Raw genomic sequence first — 23,779 nt, forward strand, 5'->3', positions numbered from 1 at the left:
TATGAAATGAGAGATAACCTCTTCTCCATTCTGCCCTCAGAGGAAGCATATGGTTCCTATCTGCTCCCATCCTGTTTTGAGCTTGAAGAGCCAAGAAAGAGCACAAAGAATCTCTAATACCTGGTTTTGTTTTAGGCTTTGTGGTTACCCTCTCAAAACTTCTAGGGGAAGCTGAAACATGCAACCTATGAGCCTCTTTGACTTTCTTGAGGTGAGGATAGTAGACTCGAAACCAATAATTTTTCAATACTTTGAGGTAAGGAGTAGTATTATCTCCACTTAGAGGTAAGGAACTAGGTCAAGGTGATTAGGAAACATGTCCCAGGACATGGCACATATAAAATAAAAGCATAACTATTTAAAAATGACTCCAGGACAGGAGTTTTAATTGACACTACTTATACATTGATTTCTTTCAGAATCAGCAAAAAACTACTTATACATTGATTTCTTTCAGAAGCAGCGAAAAATGTCTGTATGTTCATGTTTCACCCCAACCTTCCTGTAAGAGAAAGAATGCCTTACCATTTGGTCTTAAGCATATTATACAAGGCCATTCAGCCATGACATTCTCCAAATCCTGAGCAGTTATTAAACAATAGGTATCTAACACATAAAAATAATACTTATATTTCAGATCTCTTGAGGGAAAGGATTTTCAAAAAATGCTGGTAAAAGGACTGAATATCTAATTGATGTGACTTTTTGAAATATGAAGCTTAGGGTTAACAGATGACTTATACGTGGTATATCATTATGTAGTAAACAAAATAAACAAATCCTCAAGTTGATAGAAATAAATACAAAAATGACACATATCATAAAAATAACTAAGTGATTAAACAGAAGAGAGACGTTTTTCACAAACCCAGATTTGTTTACATATTTGGCAAGGGTGAGAAGAACAGTGTCATATTTTTTCTACGGAAATCACAGAATGAAAAAAAAATTAAACTCATTCTAGAAAACAAAGAAACAAATACCAGAGAAATATGTTAGACTATGGCATTCCCACACTTCAGTCAAAATCAAAATAGAGTCATTAGGCAAATTTGCTACAACTGCACAGATATTATTCAATAACTTAGTTTGTTTGGGGGGAGAGGGAAAGGTATGCCAAGGAATGGATATATTGTGCTTAAATCAAATAAACTTGCATGCACGTGATTGTTTTCTTTTTCACAAAAGTGAATATATATAGTAGCAAGACTAATATTTATTTGAATTATTATAAATGTTAAGTTTCTGGAAAATTCAAATAAAGGAATATTAAGGATACTCTCTAAATCCTTCCTTTGTAATTAAAAATGAAGGATCATTTTAACTTTTCTGAAGAGGGTATGAAGAGAAAATTCTGGCAGCTGTTGAGAAATTTCCTGTTCATTGTCTCGGCTAAAAATTCATTATTGGGATATTTCAGACATGGGGGTGGGAAACCAAGCAAGATCTTAGAATGTATTTTCAAGTACTCTTGTCCTAGTCAGGGAACTGGACTACTCCATTGATCAGTGGTTGCTGAGCAGTTAGTACTGTTTTACAGAGGGAAGAGAACTGATTTAGCATGGAATTTATGTTCTTAAAAATTATGTGGTACATTAAAAGGAAAGGAACAGCATTCATGAAATATTATGGCTGATACTTTAATTACCCATGCCAGAAAACCAAGGCAGAAGGACTATAACATTTTCTCTTTGCAATTCATGGTGTTAATAAACTAAGTACAATGCGGTCATCACAGTGGTTGTGGGAAACATACTTGAGTTTTCTAACTTTTAGTGATTACACCAGCAAACCTGTCACAGTAACAGTGCATTGACATTTAACTTCCTTGTTTAAGAAAACAAAAATATTTTTGATTTGTCACTCTAAATTATAAATTTTTTCTTCTTTTCATTTTTTGGAAAGTATAATCCAAGATTGAAAAATGATTTCTAATTTAGTATATATAATTTACTTGACACTTGGTCCTGGAAAGACAGTTGGTATAATGTTCAGAAGAGTTAGGTATTCTGATACCATCAAGCATTCAGAAAAGTATCATATCATGAGTGGATAAAAATGAATGTTTCATTTTCTAATATCACAAGGCAGACCAAGGCAACTTCACATTCATTACATCGTATTTATTTTAAGTGGATCTTTCTCATACTCTGTTTAGTAGAAAATAACATTTTGACTGGCGGAAAGCCCTTGATCTCCATAATTCTTTCATCTTCCATATCTGATTCATCACAAAGCCCTAAAAATTCATCTCAGAAAATTCCTCCTGAATATACTCTCTCTTCTCTATTTCTATTGATATTTTCTCAGCTTAGGTACCACCATGTTTTTTTGAACTATCATTGGAATAATTTCCTAATTAACTATTTTTCAAACTGTTAGCTGGAACAATTGGTGGATCATAAATTGATCTGCAACTTTTAAAGAATGAAGAAGAACAAAACTGTCTATAATAGAAAATGACAGTGTTCCATGCACATAATTTTATGGAAATTTATTTCAGATTTACATGTGTGTGTAGTAATTGTAGCTGAGGAAGCAATAGCAGGAGTATATCATGATATAAGTTGTATTTCTTGCTATGCATTTTTTTTAAACAGTACTGAAAAACATTGCTCTAACCAGTTCTGTAACACAAGGACTCCAGCTTGATCATTCTCTGTTTCAAGGATGGTATCATCTTATTAATATGCACATTTGACCACGATACTATCCTAACCAAAAACCTTCAGTGATATCAGTCCAAGGGCTTTCATAATTTGCCCCTACCCTTACCTCCCAGAATTTTCTCTCTATACGTTTGCCTGTCTTAGATCCCAATGGCATCAGACTACTCCATGTACTTTTCTGTCTGTGTCCCTTTATTTATGATGATACCTCTGCCTGAAATGACTACCTAAGACACTCTAGCCTCCAACCTCAAAAAATCCTACTTTTTCTTAAAACTCAAAGGTTAATATCCATTGCAATGTTTCAAATGATTTCTTTGGCAGAACTAATTGCTTCTGCTGCACTGTTCTAAAATATTTACTTATATCTTTATTCTACAATGTATGGAACTTGATTACATTTAGTTGCTTGTATAGGGTTGATATCTTTAATGCAATTAGTCAAGCTAACCATAATAATAATGACAGTTACTCTGTGTAGGTGAATTGAGAACCTGTTTACAATGGTATTTGATCTCTGTCTTCTAGGAGCACTGCTGAGCGTTTAAATCAAGTCCTGAAAATTCACAGGCCCCTGGGCCACAGGTTAACATAACTCTGAAAAATGGGCAATTTTGCTGGGCTATTTCCCCATTTAAAGGGGCAGGCTCTCATGGGCTTGTGATGAAAAATGCAAAAGAAAACATACCTGCCACCTGGTTTGGGCCCTGAGGCTGTCAGTTTGTGAGCTCTGCACTAAATCTTCTGATTCCCTGTACAAACACTTCAATATTTATTTTTAACATGTATGTTCTGTTAAACATGTTAAACATGTTTCATTAGAAAGTTGATACAGTGTGTGTTTTGGGAGGTGAATTAAGGAACACAAAAGGTACTAATAAATATGTGTTAAGCTGAAAACTGCATTTTAACTGCAGTTGTTAAAATATTTAACTCTCAGAAGGTGTGCTAACTAAAATACACAAAAATTGAAAAAAGTCAGAATTATTTAAATTACAACAAGAAATACAATCTGTTTCACTAATGTGAATGTATGTACATGTCTAAAAGGTAAGTAGGATTATTGTTAATGATCTCAGTTATCGAAGCTTAAAAAGCATGAAAGGCCCATTCACACAATGCTTCGGTAAAATGATGTATGCCAAGAATAAGGGCAAGAATATCCATACAAATATAACATTCCTGGAAAGGGAATTATTTTCCTGTCCCAAACTGAACTGCCTTAAAACTTAGCTTCACTCATTTTTATAATTAGTTCCTTCTGTCTCCCTGGCAGCAATGCTTTGTTCTTAGTTCTCTTATTACTGTCACTGTACTATTTTGTTATTCCTCCCTCCATGTCTGTCTCCTCCATCAGACTACAAACTCCAAACAGAACAGACCATGTAATTTATCTTTATATCCTTAATACCCAATGAAGCCCCTCAGAACTTGCCATCTAGTGGCTGCTTGATAATTGTTTGTTGAATGAAGAAATACTTGTTGAATTAATGGACTACAAATTAATGGAACCACTGTTTCCATTTTTAAACTTCAAATAAATGTTTTTTATTTTTTAAAATCGTCATATTTAGGAGCCATACATTTATGCCAAAGGATACCAGTACTTAAGAAATAATTATGGGACCTTAATTTTGAACTGTTTTTCTAAACAATTCTTAATCACAATAGAAAAATCCCTCTCAATTCTTTATAGGATCACATGCTTTTGACTCAAGACCATGTTGTTCAGTCTGATCATTTATATAATTCACTAAACATAATAAGAACTATCAGTTACTACCTTATGCAAGGTATTATACATATCTAAGTTATTCAAACTTTAAAGAACATCCATATAATTAAGTATAAGTAATCATATTCTACAAATGAGGGGAAAAAATTGAGTTTACAAATCCTCAGAGCTGGGATTTAAATCCAACTTTGTATCTGAAACACTATGAATCCAAAATTTACTGCACGATACCACAGGTTCAAATGATTTTCATTGTCCAAAATACATACTCATTTTCTCCCTCTCCCCCCGCCCATGCACACATACACTACACTTGACACTAATGATAGAATACTCAGAACTAGATAACAAAACTATAAGTTGCATTTTTATGTGTTTGTTTAAACGAAAAACATATTTCCTGATTAATATCACTCAGGTAGTGCTAGAGCTGTAACATGACCCCAAATCTCCTAACTCCCATATATATCACTCTTCTCATCTATACTCCAGAATTTTAACATAATTTTCAAAATTAAAATTGTTTTCATTTCCAATTTAAAAACAGTATTTGTGTTCACATACAAACACTAACAAAAAGAGAGGTTAAAATACTTTTCAAATATAGAACACTTGTACGTCTCCCTCTAAAATATAATCACTATTAACATTTGGTACCATACTGACTTCTAATATGTTAAATAAAAGTTTCCAGTAATGGCATAAGTCAAGCTGTGGTTCCAAGAATTTTGGTGGATGCCAGTGAAATAGATGTGGGAAGTAGGAGATCTTATCTCCCAGAAAAATGTCAAGGTCCTTTCCCCAAAACTATACTAAATGATGTTGCTATAAAACAATTTCTCTCCCTTTTGATAATGCTTGTATTCACTGGTTCTTCTTTATATATTTTGTTCATATGGTGACTTCCCAAGGCCCTGACCTCATCACACTTACAATAATTCATATGAATCATTAAAATGTAGTCTTGTTCCATAGAAAACAAGCTTATGGTTACCAAAGGGGAAAGGGGGGGAGGGATAAATTAGGAGTTTGGGATTAGCATATACACACTACTGTATATAAAATAGATAACCAACAAGGACCTACTGTATAGCACAGGGAACTATACTCAATATCTTGTAATAACCTAGAGCGGAAGAGAATGTAAAAAAAAGAATATATATATATCTATATATCTGAATCACTTTGCTGTATACCTGAAACTAACACGACATTGTAAATCAACTATATTTCAACCAAAATTAAAAATAAACAAACAGACAGAAACTTAGTCTTGTTTTTCTTTGGCTAAGAAGTGATACCCTTCCCCTGATTTTAAGTCTTAACATTGGCTTGCATACATCAGGAGGAAAGGCAACACTCCTGGACCAAAGGAAACGAAAAGCCAGATTAGAGGATACAGTATTAAGTAGAGAATGCTATTTCCACAAGTTGACTGATGAAAAGGAAATTTATTCATAGAACATGGCAACCAGAAGGGAAAAAGAAATCACACAACAATGCAAGTTGACAGGCTCTATTCCAAAGTTGTCTACTGAATCATAAGAAAATAGAGTCATAGAGTTTCAGAGCCAGAAAGGTATTTATGAGTCCATCTAGTTCAATGGCTAGATTTGGCATATCAGGAAAACTGAAGCTCAAAATGGTTTATATTACTTGTTCAAAGTCACACAGCTATATTTAGTGGCAATACCAGCAAGAGGATCCAAGTTTCTGAATTCTCTCATGAGTATTATTTCAACTACACTCTTTGGGAGAATATATACTGATTAGCAACAATGACCATTTTAGTGCAAATATTTACATCTTCTGTGTACCTGGGTCATAGATATAATTTTACTACCATGAATATACAATACCACCAATATGTTAATCCTAAATCATCAAAAGGAAGAAAAATTTACATTTATTGAATAACTGATTTGTACTTGGATTTATTCTAGACAGTTTCACACACATTATCTCATTTACTTCTATACTCACAAAAAAGGGAAGATAGAGATTATTTTCCTCATATTATATATAAAGAAATGGGGGCTTAGAGAAGTAAATAAATCATTTAAGACTGAATATAAATTAGATGGAAAAGATGGAACTTGAAACTAGATTTACCTGACTTAAAGGTTTATCACATTTTTGAGGGGGCGGGGGTTGTACACGGGCCTCTCACTGTTGTGGCCTCTCCCATTGCTGAGCACAGGCTCCGGATGCACAGGCTCAGCGGCCATGGCTCACAGGCCCAGCCGCTCCGCGGCATGTGGGATCTTCCTGGACCGCCCCTGCATCAGCAAGCAGACTCTCAACCACTGCACCACCAGGGAAGCCCCGTTTATCACGAGTGATAAATAAGTCTCCTGCTTGATGATCTGTCTCTAGAATATTTTGACATATATTTTTGGCACATAGTAAGTGCTTAATTAAAGAAAGGAATTCTCACAGGATGGTCCACAGACCACGACTGGAGAAAATGCTAAACATTATAAAGTCAGCTTGGTGTTTATTTAATTTTTTACTGTTTTTTCCCTAGCTTTATTGAGATATAATTGACATATAACATTATGTATGTTTAAGGTGTACAACATGATTATTTTATATATGTACATATTGTGAAATCATTGCCACACATAGTTACCATTCACCCAGTTACCAGTTTTTGTGTGTGTGTGATTTTATTTGTTGTTCAATTTTTGTTAGCCTAGACTTTGAAGAATGGCTGGTAGTTTGTGGAAATGTCAGACATTAAAATAACCTTCCCTCTTCTGTCTTTCATGCTAAGTCACGAAAACTTGAAATGTACACTAATTAAGACCATTTCTCACTGGTCTTCACATTTCAGAATAAACGTACAACTAAAAACTTCACACTCTAGTGCGGCACTGACTGCTATTTCTAATTTAAAAAGATAAGTGTTTTCAATCTTCATTTGAAAATAAAGTGTTGGACTTTGAGTATGAGAGAAAAAACTTCTGTTGTTGCTTCCTTCTTCAACTTACCGTGTACACTCAGGAAAGTCACTTAGACTCTCTGTTCTATGGAAAAATGTGGTTTGTTAACCTAAGCCTAACTTCTACAGAGGAACCCCTAAGCCTAACTTCTTCAGAGGAAACAATGGGAACCAATTTGGATTTTTCAAGATTCATTTTCTGTCATCCAAAAAATGTTACACTTTAAGACGTGGCATATTTATATTCACTATCATTTGCCCTTTCCATGTATTATATAATTCATAGAGTCCTTGATTTTCTTAAATTGCCTTCCACCGTCTATCCCCACTGTCTCTATCCTACTTTGCCCCTCATTATCTCCATCTTTAGACTATTTTCAGTATTCCCATCTTTGTCCCCCTGTAATTGATCACCTAAAAATCTTCCTGAAATTTAAATGTGATCATGACATTCCTCTCCTGAGTGGCTCCACAGACTACTTGAAAAATTAAATCCAATCTCCTTAGCAAGATACAATGGACTCTGCATAACCTGTCAGCTTCCCTCTCCAGCCTTACCTGCTTCTTTTGACCCACACAACCTTCTATTCCATCATACTGAAACTACTCACAGGCCCAGAAAAGCCACTCATTCCTATACCCAGGTTCCTTGGTGCATCATAGATCCAGTTTGGACTAGGTCTCACTTTCTTTTCTCTCCTTTCCTTACTTCTTCAGTTTTCATCATAATTTAACTTGTGTTGCTTCTCTCAGGAAATCATCCTTGACCATCCAGCTTATGTATCCTCTCTGCCTCATTATCAGTGCCTAGTTCTGTGAGTACCTCTGATAAAGCAATTTGTGCATTATCAGTTCATTACTTTATTTTCTTTACAGGACTACAATCATCTCAGATGTAAAGAATTGATCTTCATTTTTGTATCTTCCTGATAAATAGGTGAATAAAAGAGTGAAGGAATTAATGAAAAAATTATAAGGAAGATCAAAGCTATGCTATGTATCACCTGAAAGCAATAGGTCTGAAAAGTTCAATTGTGTTTGGCTTTGGAGTACATATTTTGGGCTGATGTCCACTTACAGATGAGTTTAATAGTAGACAAATAACAAATGCTTTAAACCCAAAACTGAAGGTATATTTTGAAAATCCATGGAATGACCAACTGCCCATTTGCTAATGCTCCTTTGATATCAGGAAAGGATGATTTCTACCATATTTTACATTAGTATGAACCTTACCACTGAAGTTTATGGATTTCATCACATTTGCCTCCTCTAGTATTTTCCTTATTGAGTGTTCTTTCTCTTTCTTACCTTTGATTTATTTATTACCATGGTCCTTCCATCTGCAAATATGCTCATGCTTCTATACCTTTACATTCCTCTTATGCTTATAATAAGAACAACAACAAAACTCCAACAAGAACAAACAAATAAACCAACAAACTGTAAGGATCTTTCTTGGACTACAGGATACCATGTAAATCCTTAACATGGTGAAACGATCCTTCATTATTTAAGGCCAACATACCCTGCCATTTCCCTTTCCACATTGTCCTTCAATATGAACCTAATAGTAGAGTAGTCCCAAACACTGGGACTACTGTAAGACCATTGAAAGCATTTGTCTTTGTGCTTACTGGTCCCTTTGCCTGAGATTCCTCTTTTCCATGGGTTGAATGACTAATCATCCAGATGTACAATGATTTACTCATCCTTTCTTGCTGTGTGTTATAAAATGCATTTATACTTCAACAATTGTTCACATTTGGGTAGATTCCTAGAACTGGAAATAGTAAATAAAGGAATCTACTATTTTTAAGGGTTGGGGGACATTATAAACCTGATTTTTGGAAAAGTTGTATCAATCTATATTTTTAAAAGCATTTCAAAGGAGTGCCAACATCAGAATAACTTTATGCTGAATACTAAGAATGTTAAATATCCTTGTTAGATTGATAGATGAGAAACTGTAGTTGTTTATAATATTGCATTTTTAGAAAACAGTCACCCAAGTCCAGGAAGTGCAGAGAGTCCCAGGCAGGAAGCCCAAGGAGGAACACACCAAGAGACATAGTAATCAAACTGACAAAAATTGAAAACAAAGAAAAAATACTAAAAGCAACAAGGGGAAAATGACAAATAACATACAAGGGAACTCCCATAAGATTATCAGCTGATTTTGCAGCAGAAACTCTGCAAGCCAGAAGGGAGCGGCATGATATATTTAAAGTGATGAAAGGGAAGAACCTACAACCAAGAATACTCTACCCAGCGAGGCTCTCATTCAGATTTGATGGAGAAATCAAAAGCTTTACAGACAAGCAAAAGCTAAGAGAATTCAGCACCACCAGACCAGCTTTGAAACAAATGCTAAAGGAACTCCTCTAGGTGGGAAATAGACTAGCAACTTAAAACAACCAGGTACATACATAGACTGCTATCAAAACCTCACAGGAACAGCAAACCCAAAAACTACAATAGATACACACACAAAAAAGAAAAAGCAACCCAAACACAACACTAAAGATGGTCATCAAACCACAGGAGAAGAGAATAAAACAGGAAGGGAAGAAAAAAGATATACAAAAAGAAACCCAACACAATTAAGAAAATGGCAATTGGAACACATATACTGATAATTACCTTAAATGTAAATGGATTAAACGCTCTAACCAAAAGACATAGACTGGATGAATGAATACCAAAACAAGATCTGTATACATGCTGTCTACAGGAGACCAACCTCAGACCTAGGGACACATACAGACTGAAAGTGAGGGGACAGATGAAGGTATTCCATGCAAATGGAAATCAAAACAAAGCTGGAGTACCAATACTCATATAAGACAAAATAGATTTTAAAAATAAAGACTGTTATAAGACACAAAGAAGGTCACTACATAATGATCAAGGGATCAGTCAAAGAAGAAGATATAACAATTGTAAATATATATGCACTCAACACAGGAGCATCTCAATATATGAGGCAAATACTAACAGCCATAAAAGGGGAAATCGACAGTAACACAATCATAGTAGGGGACTTTAACACCCCACTTTCATCAATGGACAGACCATCCAGACAGAAAATCAATAAGGAAACATAGGCCTTAAATGACACATTAGATCAGATGGACTTAATTGAGATTTAAAGAGCATTCCATCCAAAAGCAGCAGAATACACATTCTTCTCAAGTGCACATGGAACATTCTCCAGGACTGACCACATGCTGGGCAACAAAGCAAGCCTACGTAAATTTAAGAAAATTGAAATCATATCAAGCATCTTTTCTGACCACAACACTATGAGATTAGAAATAAGCTACAAGAAAAAAACTAAAAAAACCCACAAACATGTGGAGACTAAACAACATGCTACCAAACAACCAACGGATCACCGAAGAAATCAAAGAGGCAATCAAAAAATACCTAGAGACATATGAAAATGAAACCACAACAATCCAAAACCTATGGGATGCAGCAACAGCAGTTCTGAGAGGGAAGTTAATAACAATACAATCTTACTTCAGGAAACAAGAAATATCTCAAATAAACAACCTAACCTTACACCTAAAACAACTAGAGAAAGAAGAACAAACAAAACCTAAAGTTAGTAGAAGGAAAGAAATCATAAAAATCAGTGCAGAAATAAACAGAGACAAAGAAAACAATAGCAAAGATCAATGAAACTAAAAGCTGGTTCTTCAAAAAGATAAACAAAGTTGATAAACTTTTAGCCAGACTCATCAAGAAAAAAGGGAAGAGGACTCAAATCAATAAAATTAGAAAATGGGATAGTCATTTTAAAACAACGTTTTAAAATTTAAAATAGTTTGTCAAGTCATTGTCATTTCCATTTTAAAAAAAAGTATCTCTTGTAGATAAAATCTTTTTTTTCCAAGGAGTGACATGATTGGAAGAAAAAGTTAGAGCCTTACCTCACATCACAATCCATAACAATTCCATATTTAGTTTTCAGTAAAATTTTAAAAACCATAAATAATTAGAATAAAACAGAAATTCTCATTTCTACCCAGAATATGAATTTTATGGTTAAAATCAATAGAAATAACAAAGATAATTAGTTTTTTTAAACTATAAAATTTCAGCTTAAAAATATGAATAAACCATTAAGTAAAAATAAGGTAGAAAATATATGTAGCAAATATCACATAAGCAATGTTGGTATTTCTAAAATATAAAGTGGTTATTTTAATTAATAAGAATTTAAAAATATCTTTCTAATGCCTGCACCAGTCTCCCTACCAGAAACTTAGTTGTTTGCAGTTAAAACATTTTATTTAAGCACAAACATTCTCAGTGAGAGTGCAAGGGAAAAAAATAAGGCCATTTTCGTGAACACGTAGAAAAGTAGGCATATTTTTTCTCCCCCAGAGAAGAGTCTATTTTGCTATAAAAGAGTTAGCATTCATAGAAGGTCAAAAAAGATGATTTAAAGTTTGCCATAAATTATCCACCAGTGGAGAATCAAACATTGAGTTATAAAACTGTATTGTATCAGTCAAGGTAAGTAAATTCTTCTATCTTTTTCTTTTGTGAAACATCTCATCCCTTCTCTTAGGAAGCTACATCATCATAAAGTAAAACATTTTTATCTTATTACTTTGGTTTCCTGAAGAAATATATCTCTTCACTACAATTCTTTCTAATTTTATACACTCAGATTTTATAGACACTCCTGAGTAGTGTTCCTGTGTCTTCACATTTCATATTATCTAATATGTTATTCAGTGTCAACTATATACACGTTTGATATATTTGATAAATTTGAGGAAGGTTTGACTTCTTGTTTATATAAGACAAAGAGAATTTGCATTTCTAGCCAATGGTCATGGCTTAGAAAAAGTGGTAATAAATTTAACTTTCAACTACAACATTTGACTCAAGCTAGGTGTGCTTTAATATCAGTCGACATTAGTTTAGATTTACAGTTTATGCATTTCTTTACTATTTATATTTCCCAACTGATACTTAGAAAATCACTTTGAAATAATAGGCCTATTATTATTAATATCATTGGATGTTGGAAATAATCATGTTTAGAACCTAAGGTATTTGTCCAATACTACATTTCCTGGCTTTATTTTTTATTGAAGTATAGTTGATTTACAATGTTATATTAGTTTCAGGTGTACAACATAGTGATTCTAGTAATTGTCAGGAACCCAGCTTTTCTGATTCCCAATATCTAGGACATTTCACTATACTACTCATCATATTTCTGTATTTTCTTTTTAATTTTAAGGGTTTAAATGACCATAAATGACCTTATATATGACTCCTCTTACATATTAATTTTGGAATCCAGTGTTGTATTTAGTGTCTAAGGCAAGAATACATGAACACAAACCAAAATTTTCTCAATTCCTACATTAATTCTTTCATTCAATAAATAAGTAGCACATAACTTAATGTATCAAATTTGGTACTAGGTCCTAAAGATACAGGCTAACTAAATCAGACATGGTGGGGAGTCCCAGCTTCCCTAGATCATACTGTTTAGGCATACTGAGAATTCCAGAACATTGAAAACCTTAATGCACATAAGAAGCACCTGGGCACTGTGATCAAATGCACATTCTGACTCAGCAGGTCTGGTGCAAGTTCTGACATTCTGTATTTCTAACAAGCTTCCAAGTGATATTAATGCTGGTAGTTCAGAACCACAATCTGAATAGCAAGGATTTACTTATATAAATATGTATATATTTAAATGGCTATTTTAAGTGATCTTTCATTGCTGTTCCTATATTTTAAGAAAAAAAATATGAACCAAGAGGAAATTAGAAGGAAATTGGTCAAGCACTGCAGGAACTGAAGATGTTGATTAACAAAGGAAAAACGAGCAAAGTTGTCTAGACTAGAAGAAGATGGGGACAAGAAAAAATGCAGAAAAGGAAGGTAGAAAGAGAGAAATAAACAAACAAAATTAAATTTGGAATTCCAACCAGCCAGAACAACAAAGTGTTTTGCAGCTCTTAGTTAACCATTTCTGAATCATTCAAGTCATACTCATTATTTCTAGTATCTCTGTTTAAGCACAGTGAGGAGTGGCATTTGATGGTCAAAAAATATCAGTTGCCAATTGCAACTGTTAAGTAACGCCTCCCCCAGTGTTCTCTCTATAACATCAAAGCTAGTACACTGTGGGACCAGGTTTACTTTAGATGAGGCTGGACAAGATCCCTCTTCTATGGAAAACCAGTACTGACAGGCTGCCTGACATTTCCTACTATCCACAGACAGCCCAGAGAATGGAAAGAATGCCCCATCATTCTTACCTGGGGGGAAGAGAAGGGCAGGGAAGGTGGAATGAGGATTTGTTCTCCACCACCTTTCAGCATTAAAATTAGGAAATATCTGATTTTTTTTGTTCTCATTAGAAAACCACAATTGTTAAGTTTATGAAATTCTTGAGTATAGACAATACAGATATTAGAATGTATGTTTTTGTAAATATATATGGGACTAAAATATCCAAAAAATGTGAAAAATAAAGGCAGAAAAATTGAAAAGCACTTTATATATCATTTTGCAAAATCCAAAACAATTTTCTCCACTAAATAGTTGTATTCTTTAATGTAAGATATGCACTGTTACAATAATTTTATACCTAACACCAAGTAAAAAAAAAAAAAAAAAAAAACCAAAAAAAGAATTTAAAAATTCTTTTAAAACTAATTCTTGAGTATAGACAATACAGATATTAGAATGTATGTTTTTGTAAATATATATGGGACTAAAATATCCAAAAAATGTGAAAAATAAAGGCAGAAAAATTGAAAAGCACTTTATATATCATTTTGCAAAATCCAAAACAATTTTCTCCACTAAATAGTTGTATTCTTTAATGTAAGATATGCACTGTTACAATAATTTTATACCTAACACCAAGTAAAAAAAAAAAAAAAAAAAGACCCAAGAAAGGATTCAAAGATACTTTTAAACAGATTGCACGAAGGGAGCTTTTTAACCCTGTTTTCCTTTACCTACAGTGATATATAAAGGACATATTATGTCTTCAAACCTCTAGATTCTTGAAATATTATAGCAAACCTTTAGATAAGTAATTATACATGGGGTAAACTTAGGGCTGAGATTTCGTAGAGACAATTCTGTGGTTTCTGTGAGTAGGTAAGTTGTAACACTCTAAGGAAGAAAGGAATAGTTCATACAATAATCTCAGTTTCTAAATTAGAAAACTAAAGTACAGCAAGGCGCACAACTTCATCCAATATCACCTACAATGAACTCTCCTCGGACCCCTCGGACCCCTGGAACATATATTGGGTGACAGTTTTCCTCTGCAGCACTGACTCCATCTCTTTCCAATATTTAGCATATGTCAGGCCATCCAAATATAAAATATAGAATTTAATATCAATAGGACAGTGTCTCTAATGCTCACCAGGCGAGAGAAGGTTTATAACTGACACATCAATGCCAGATTAAACTAAATTTTTGCTTATCTGGAGCTGTATGACAAGATCTTTAGCATCACAAGAACTTTATTATCCTTTATGAATTTTCCCTATCAGACAGAATTGCAAGTCAAGAAAAGCATGATATTTTCAACCTGAGTGAGTGACTGACCACCCATGTTTCTCTATCCTGGCCTCTTCCTTACAACATGGCACTCGCTGATTGAGGAACTATAGACTAACTGTCTTGAGGGTTCCACATATAAAAATCACTGATCAAGTGGACATAACACTATTATTTGAATTATGATTTTAGGCATTTTTTGTTAAGAAATAAAATTATTTCTCTTATGTCCAGTTTTCTGTTATTTAGGTACATATGAAACCTAGATTTTACAAATCAGTTCAATATTTAATCAGTAATTAGAGAATCAAAGTAAGGCTTTAATTGATTTTCTTATCCTCATTTTTTTCCTTTAAGCTCCTATTTTGTATGATATCCCACAAAACCCAGCATTTAATTTAATTGATTAACTTATGATACAAACAGCCACTGAGGGAATATCTCTTCTAGGAGAGGAAATGCATGACATTGTGTGTGTGTCTGCATTTATGTATAGTTACCATTGCATGGGCAAAAATACAACGTGAGCACTTTTCACTGGCTTATTTAAAAATATTGTGGGATATTAAAAATAACTTTCTCCAGAACTACACTTCACAGGACAATAATGCCATGTATCTGCACCTTGCCCTCCTCCTCAATAGCACAACTGTTTGGAGCAAGAGATTCCTGTGTGCATATGATAATGCATTCTGTACATCATTAAACAAAGAAGATAGCATTTTATTTCTTTAAAGTACTTTCAGAAAAAATAAAGTTTAAAATCTAACTAATGCTGAATGAAGATATTATCTAAAGATAATGCTTTGCTTTATAAAGTTAGAGGTCAACTTGAACATAATACCTGGGTGAATCTGATCCTTGAGGGGGGTCACTGAATTAACAGTGCCCTCTGCAAGCAGATCAGGTGTCAGTTATCTCTCTCATAACAAACTTACTATCTAACAAGAAAAATGGAAAACAAACAAACAAACTGGGAACAACAGGTTACACATGCAACCAACCAACCAAAACTATCTATACCTATGCTGATATGCATATACACAATACAGCTCTGGGAAGGTGGGAAATTTGAAAGATTTTTAAAGATTGTTACTAAAATTTGTAACAATATTAACCAGTTTGACATGGATGGCAAACTATTTCAAGGAATAGGGCTTTGATTGAGGTTTAATGCAAAAGTCCTCTTTGATGTTCTAGAGTAGAATAGACACATGTACAGAAACAAAAGGTCATATACTCTTGGGGAAGGAAAAGATATTTGGCACATAGATGATGAGTCAGATGCCATGAGAAAGATTAGAATTTTAGGAAGGATGGAGGTCTGGTAGTGATATGTCATTGAAGTCCCTTGTGTCCATGAGACTCAAAGGGATGAATTTCCAAACTAGGTATTATTACAAAAGAAAAAGGTTTTTCTCCAGGGATTATTTATTTCTAATGCAAAATGTATTCCTGCCAAAGTTTACCTGGAAAATCAGAATCCCAATCATGGGCTACACTTCCCTAGTATATACTTTAATCTACAACATTCCAACTTCTAATTTTGGAAAGCAGTAAAAATAGGAGGAAAAGAATAAAAAACAATTATGGCAATAATTTCATGCCTTCATTAAGATGCTTATCCTCATTTTTTTCTACTTCTTGGTAAGAGCATAACAATTATAGACTCAGGATTGGTCACTATTGTGCTCTTGTTAAATAAGTTTTTAAAATAATCATAGCGTAGAAAAGTATAAAGAACCTCTTGAAGTTCGATTATGCTCAAACACCAGTGAGTGACTTACAACAAACATAACTTCTGGAGATCTAATGCATTGCCTGATGATTATAGCCAACAATACTGTATTATCAACTTTAAAGTTGCTAGAATACTAGATCTTAACTGTTCTCACCACAAAAAAAGAGAGGAGATAATTATGTGATCTGATTGAGGTGTTAGCTGACACTACAGTCTTAATTTCAGAGTTAAAGGTGAGGCTGAATCTAGTGGGTTATGTAGATCCCAATGCTAAAGCTTAAAGGGGTGTAGGAACAAGGAGTCAGTCACATTCAGATCCTGTAGCCCTCCAGGATTAATCAACCTTACAAATTCTCTTCTTCACCTTGCAACAATTTCTACTGTGCTCTAAAATCTTTTCCTCTTCACTTAATCTGCCCCCTGATTTTAATCTCTTCAGAAATTCTAGAAGACTTACTCTTCCTTCACAGCCATACTTCACACAGACTTCAAAGTTTGAAGCTCATTACTTCCACTTCCACTGTCGTTCCCTCATCAAATATTTTTGTCTCCTCTTTGGACACAGTTTTCTTGGTATATCTACATATTGACAAGGTTTTTCTTTCAGTTCAATAAACTTAAAAGTTCAGGTTTTTAAAGGCTCAACTGATGTCAAATCAATCTCTGACCCTGCATCCAACTGAGAAACGATAGTATGGCAAAATGTTTGTAGTTATATTCATTGTTATGAACTGTATTCCCTGAGAGTATTCTCTTATGATTTTTCATGGTTATTATTCTTTTATAAAAAACTGTTGCCTATTTATGATTAATACTTATATAATTGTATTTATTTTTAATACTATAGTTCAAAAAGATTTTTTTCAAGATCTATACTTTCAAAGGCTGGATTCCAGCATAGCTTCAAGACTTCAAGTTATTTGTCAACATGGCAAGTCAGCATACTTTCCAATCTATCTTTATATTGCAGTATTTCATATTTCAAAATACACATTTCACTTATTCAGCAAATATTTCTGAAGAACTAAAACAAGCCAAAAAACTCTATTTAGATATACTGAGAATTAAAAAGTGCTAATTAATATCTGTTGTCATTACAACCTTAAGTCTACTGTTGTCTTTTTTCAGTTAATCAAAAGCTAGAACTAAACACATGACTCATCAAATATCTGCTGACCATCAATGAAAAACAAATAGCTATGTTTAATTTTGTGAGAAAACTAAAAAACTAAAATATACTACCATACACAAGTACCATGTATAAAGAGTGATGAAAGCAATTTGGTCCAAGTTATCAAATATAAACTTGTTAAATTATGTTCTTAGACTATGCTAAATAGTTGTCATTAAAAAAGTAAAATTAACTTATATCTGTTACATCATTGTATAGTAATGTTCATAATTTTATGAATAAATAAAATAATATAATTTATTGAAGAGAAATAGGATTATGAATGTAATTAAGTGAATTAATTCATTCACTAATAGAAATAAATAATTATTTCTATTAGTGAATAAAATAGTTTTTCTGTGTATTATATTTAATAAAATTGTCATTTGGCCAAAAAGGAAAGCTGGTGTGAATCTTATTGCTATGAGATCATCTTTTCTTTCAATGATATAATAATTTTAATTTTACATTCCAGGGTAAGTGTAAATTTGGATACTACACAAAGACATAAAAGATAAATATTTGTTTGAGATTTCAATAATTCATAATATTAATATTAGATTTAAACATTTCTGCCAGTGTTCTACTCCTAAATAAAGGGTCTTTGAAGAAATTACAATCTTTAGGAACAAAAGGAAGCTCACCTTATTACAAAATTGTGACTGTCAATCTCTTTTCCACATTCACTATCTAGTAGAATGCCAGAATTTCCAACAACTGCACAGGTCTTAAATCTTCGATTTTTCATTGGTGAAACTTCAGGTAGGAGGCTATGCAGATCCTGAGAAATATTTAGTGTCCGGCGTCTGTCCAGCACATAGTGTATGACATCACCAGGCTTAAAACTGCTCTTGACCACTGAGACATCTCGTTCTGCATCTAGGAAACGAAGAATGTTCTTCCTATATTTGAGATACAAGCAAAGTTTTCCATTAATGACAACATGTCCAAGGACTGGTAATATCATTTACAAAGTAACATATGATAAGATATAAATTGGTAAATCACTAAACTTTAATATTCAGGTGGTAACTAAACCAACCAATTAAGTACATTCTAAAGGAAATAAAATATATTTTTAAAACGTCATTTGCACAGTTTTTCAATGATTTTGTAAATAGATATATAGTATACACACCTATCTGTGGAGTGAAAAAGGCCCCCTATCAAAATTTATAGAAAAGTTTATTAAATGAAATACTATTGCCATGACTTGACTTTCCTTAGCTAGATAGTATTCTGCCAGCCTTAATTATCTATAATCATCTATTTTGTTCAGTGTTGTCTAGTTAAGGTGAATAGAAAAACTTGAAATTGTTTAGAATCATAATTTAGTTAACTATTAAAAGGATTGAATTTTCTAATAAAATTATTAACATTTATCGAAATCATGTGTATATTATAATTATTTGAAGTAAAGTTAAACTACAGCACTATATATATGTGTGTATATATGTGTATATGTGTATATATATATACACATATATATGTGTATATATATATGTATATATATATGTGTGTGTGTGTATATATATATATATGTATATATATATATATATACACATATATATGAAAGTTTTCTTCCAAGCTCAAGAATCCAGGAAATAAGATGGCTATATTAGAGGAAAAGATGGACAGATAGAACATTGGACCTTGCAGGGCAGAGATAGCTAACTGTTCCTCAGTGTTCTTTCTTCCCTTCTTTCGTTTCCTATTTGAATCTTCTAAGTTTTACTTGGCCACACTGATGCTCAGCTAGAACATTTCCAAGTTTCCAAACCCAAGTGCAGCTGGGTGTGGTCACATGAATTAGTTTTCTTAAACAGGATATGAGTGGATCAAGTGCATCACTATAGGAGAAAGAAATAAACTTCTGATTTGTTTGATTCACTGTATTTTAAAGTCTCCTTTTTTATGGAAGCTTAGCCTATCCCATAACTAATAAAGAATCTGATAAAAGATATGAGATACTACATACACATATACGCACATATTAAGTTAGATGATGGAAAATAAGAAAATAGATATGGCTGCCTGGAAAGCTGGTGACTCTTGGCATGATACAGAATAGCACCTTATAAAACTGCGGTCTATAATAACTTAGGAGTCATACCCTATACGTAATAAGCTTGTTGCTCTTGGATAATTGCTTAAAAGGTGCTAGTATGTTGTTTTATGTTGGTTACCCATTTTAGCAAGGAACTAAGAGGCAAAGTCAGACATGAAATACCCAAGTTGCAAGTTGAGTGGAGGAGAATATCTCTGGCAACGGCCTATAATCTAAACTGTGTGACAGTCCGGTAACTGGGACCTCCTAAATGACTCCAATAATCCAATTAGCAAGAGATACAACTATAAATCAGAGCCATGTCAGCAGCAAGAAGGATATTGTCTTCTCCCCTAAGTCTATAGATTCAAACGTTTTAAGAGTAGCTGCCAATAAACTGTAGAAAAGGAGGGTTAGGTCAAAATAATTAGGGGAGAATCAGAAGGCTAAAGAACTGTGTTCAGAAGCAATCCTTAGGTGGGGTTATTCATACCAGGAACAAACTCCAAAGAAATAGCTCAGGAGCCTAGTAAGTTTTTGAGAGAATTATATTGACAAAGAAATCTATGAATCTGGCTTACAAAAGTTTGGGATTGCTTGATCCTTATGCTACCAAACATATACCACCCAGAAGTAATCTGAGAAAGCAGTCTTCTGGGTTGGAAGTTGGATAATACTTACTGAAGTGCTCTTAACGGCAAGCTTGAATTTTCAGAATGCTCAAAACAATGTCATTATTATAACATTCATGATAGGATAGACATTTTCCTCTAATGCTATTATTGTTTAAGCTCCATCACTATTTATAAATTTTATTATTAAGCACAAAATATGATCTCTTCCTATCACTCCATCAAAAGGGCAATTCCCCAAATCATACTCATAAACCAGAAGCATGACTAGCAAGGAGGGATGTAAAATAACTAACTCATCTTTCTTTTTGTTTTCTTTATTTTGGTTTGCTTTAAATAGGTCCCACTTTAACGTGTGGTCTAATTAGGAAACCAGATGATTGAATACTTTATTTGGCCAGATTTTATACACAAGGAATACACCCATCAACTCTCTGAAAAAGAGACCATTTAAAAAAATTTTTTCTCGGGCTTCCCTGGTGGTGCAGTGGTTGAGAGCCCGCCTGCCGATGCAGGGGACACGGGTTCGTGCCCCAGTCCGGGAAGATCCCATATGCCATGGAGCAGCTGGGCCCGTGAGCCATGGCCGCTGAGCCTGCGCGTCTGGAGCCTGTGCTCCGCAATGAGAGAGGCCACAATAGTGAGAGGCCCACACACCGCAGAAGAAAAAAAAAAAAATTTTTTTCTCAAATGTTTGGAATTTCAGGTTTGCAAGGAGTAAAATTTGTACAGCAAAATCTATATAAATGCCCTACAAATGAAATTTAAAAATTAATAGAAATTATCAGGCATTATAATAATCTTAACAAAGTACAGACTACATAAGAAGAGAATTGCTGGTGAAATCAGCAGCCATAGAGAATATGAATTGCAGAAAATTGAGAACTCTTTCATTATGTTAAGCACATGTGATTCTTCACAAAAGTTAACAGCTAGCACCAAGAGCAGCAATCAACTTTTGTACAAATTAACTACCACTTACTCGTTTGGTGAAAAAATTAAATAATGCCTGACACCTGTATTTCAACAAAAAAATTTTTTTCATTTCCTGTGAAAATGACAAGCTTGACTCTAAAATGAAGACTGCACGGATGTGGTCAGATCGCCAAACTAGATGGTGTTATTTTCCTTTGAACATAATTTAAAGGGGTTGCTGTAAGTATATGAAGATGCCACTCACAAGTAGTGGCATGTTTGCAAGCATGAAGTGAATAGAGGTCCAGATTTCAAAGAAGACTCTTTAGCTTGGAAATCCAAAAAGGAAAATCCCCTTACTCATAAAGTTAACACTTAAACGCTTGTCAACTGATAGCAAGAGGGACTTTGCAATCACAGAACCTTTGCTGTGTTATAGAAAGTTAGCAGCAAAAATATTTTCAAACATATGTCTTCTAAATCTGAGTATAAGAGAACACCTTTAATTTATTCATTCTTAGGGAAAATTGATATTTAAAAAGTGGACTGTAAGAGTTCAGAAAGAAAATAATGCTTAATGTGATAAATAATTATTAAGTACAGATGATACTATTGTATGTATTACTCCAATGCTGTCTTACAGGCTCAACAGTAGTTTATTTTTTAAATGGAAGCAGTAAAAAATAGTAAAAGTATTTTCCAAGACAGAATACAAAATACCAATTCACACAGTCTAATCAAAATATAAAAATGTAAGTTTCGTAGAGAAAACTCAGAACAATTGTTAGTGTTGAATTTGCTTTTTTAAACTGAAAAGGGTGGGGGGACCTTGAATGTCTCTAGTTCTTTTTCCTGCATTGAACCAAACTTTCGTTTCTATTTTAGGGCTTAAATCTATACATGGAAAACTATCTGAACTAAGATTCCTGGTGTAGGATACAAGAAAGACTGAAAATAATTACTATGAGTGAATATATTGATAAAATGCTTAATATTTTCTGGTAACAGTAAAGTTAGTTTTTTTTTTTCTCCCTAGTAGGCTGTAGGTATTTTTAGATTATAGATTTAATGGACTGTAAAAGTTCTATGGATTTGCTAAGTCTAACTGTTGTTCACACTGTAAATCTATTAAAAAAAAAACAAAGAAGAAAACTAGTGCTTAAATGTAATTAACTAAATATCACTGGAAGCCTGAAAAACTCTTGTACTTACGCTGAACTGAAACAACACGTTAAGTACTACCAAGGAGAATATATACGCTTTGCTCAAAAGGTACTTGATATAAATGAAAACAGCAAGTTAAACAAAATTACTTTAGAATGAGAGAGATAGAAAGAAAACTCTAACTTCTGGGCTCTAAGGAAGCATGAATCAACAAAAGCTGATGTTTAATATGCAGGCTGTACCAGTATAAGTTTTTGTAATATGTGGTTGAGTTACTACCAGATTTTTAAAGCAGAGGATTGTGTTTTTTGTGTGTGACTTAAAAGAACAGTAACAACATAAGATTCCTTACAGGTCTCTGTCATTCTGTTAAGCATAATGTAACTTTTGAAACCCTATTCGAAAAGCGAACACCTAAGTTCAGCAACTGTTTTATCGATAAAGATAACTGATAGAAATCAGGAAATATGCTTCACTTTTGGTAAGACTAAAAAATTAGTCATAAAGATTATATTTTTTGTTAGGCAATGCTGGCTTAAACTGAAAGACTGGTTTAGACTGTGAAACTGACAGGAATAGATTCTATACAGAAACTTTTCAGCTGAATTTTCAAGTAGAACTTCCCTTTCAACATCACCCACCACCTGAAATAGCAGCTGTAGAGTCCTGGGGAATTAATTTTCTAAACATTGTTTTCACTTGTGAAATGTTACATATAGCTAACCTATCACCAGGTGCCACTCTTTCTTCTCTGTAGGTTTCCTGTCAACAACAAGCACATGTGCTGTGGCAACTAAAATTTAATCTAAATGACATTGTTGACTCCATCAGCAAGTATTGTGAGGCAAATCTTACAGCTGGAATGCATCTCAAGTTGAGAAACAAATTAGGTAGTGATACATATATTAGGAATCAGTTTTTGCAAACTTTTGACTCCAGACAAAAATCAGTGAATCAATTCAGTTGTTACTGACATAGTTTACTAAAAAGAAAAAAAAAAAGTTTAAGAAATGCCAAGTGTTTCATTATGCCTACAAAAAGCAGACAGAACACAATTTTTTGTCTCGAGATTATTTCTGCAAGGCAATATGCCTCGAAGCTCTGACAAAAACATAACCTATAGCTTGTTAGGGCTTCTGAGCTAAGGGTCTTAGCTGTTATAGGAAAAATATTCTAGTTAGTATTAAAAGAAAAA

The 23,779-nt window shown here is 33.5% G+C and overlaps 1 protein-coding gene across 1 annotated transcript in view; it reads right to left on the minus strand.

The window, feature by feature from the left end:
• ST8SIA4 (ST8 alpha-N-acetyl-neuraminide alpha-2,8-sialyltransferase 4) overlaps positions 1 to 23,779 on the minus strand; it is a 103,216-nt gene that overhangs the window by 68,476 nt on the left and 10,961 nt on the right. The window contains exon 3 of the mRNA XM_024739706.1: positions 18,471 to 18,728. Coding sequence (XP_024595474.1) covers positions 18,471 to 18,728 — 258 coding nt within the window. The remainder of the gene's footprint in view (positions 1 to 18,470; positions 18,729 to 23,779) is intronic.

Source organism: Neophocaena asiaeorientalis, unplaced genomic scaffold, assembly GCF_003031525.2.
Source record: "Neophocaena asiaeorientalis asiaeorientalis breed wild unplaced genomic scaffold, Neophocaena_asiaeorientalis_V1.1 scaffold146, whole genome shotgun sequence".
NCBI lineage: Eukaryota > Metazoa > Chordata > Mammalia > Artiodactyla > Phocoenidae > Neophocaena > Neophocaena asiaeorientalis.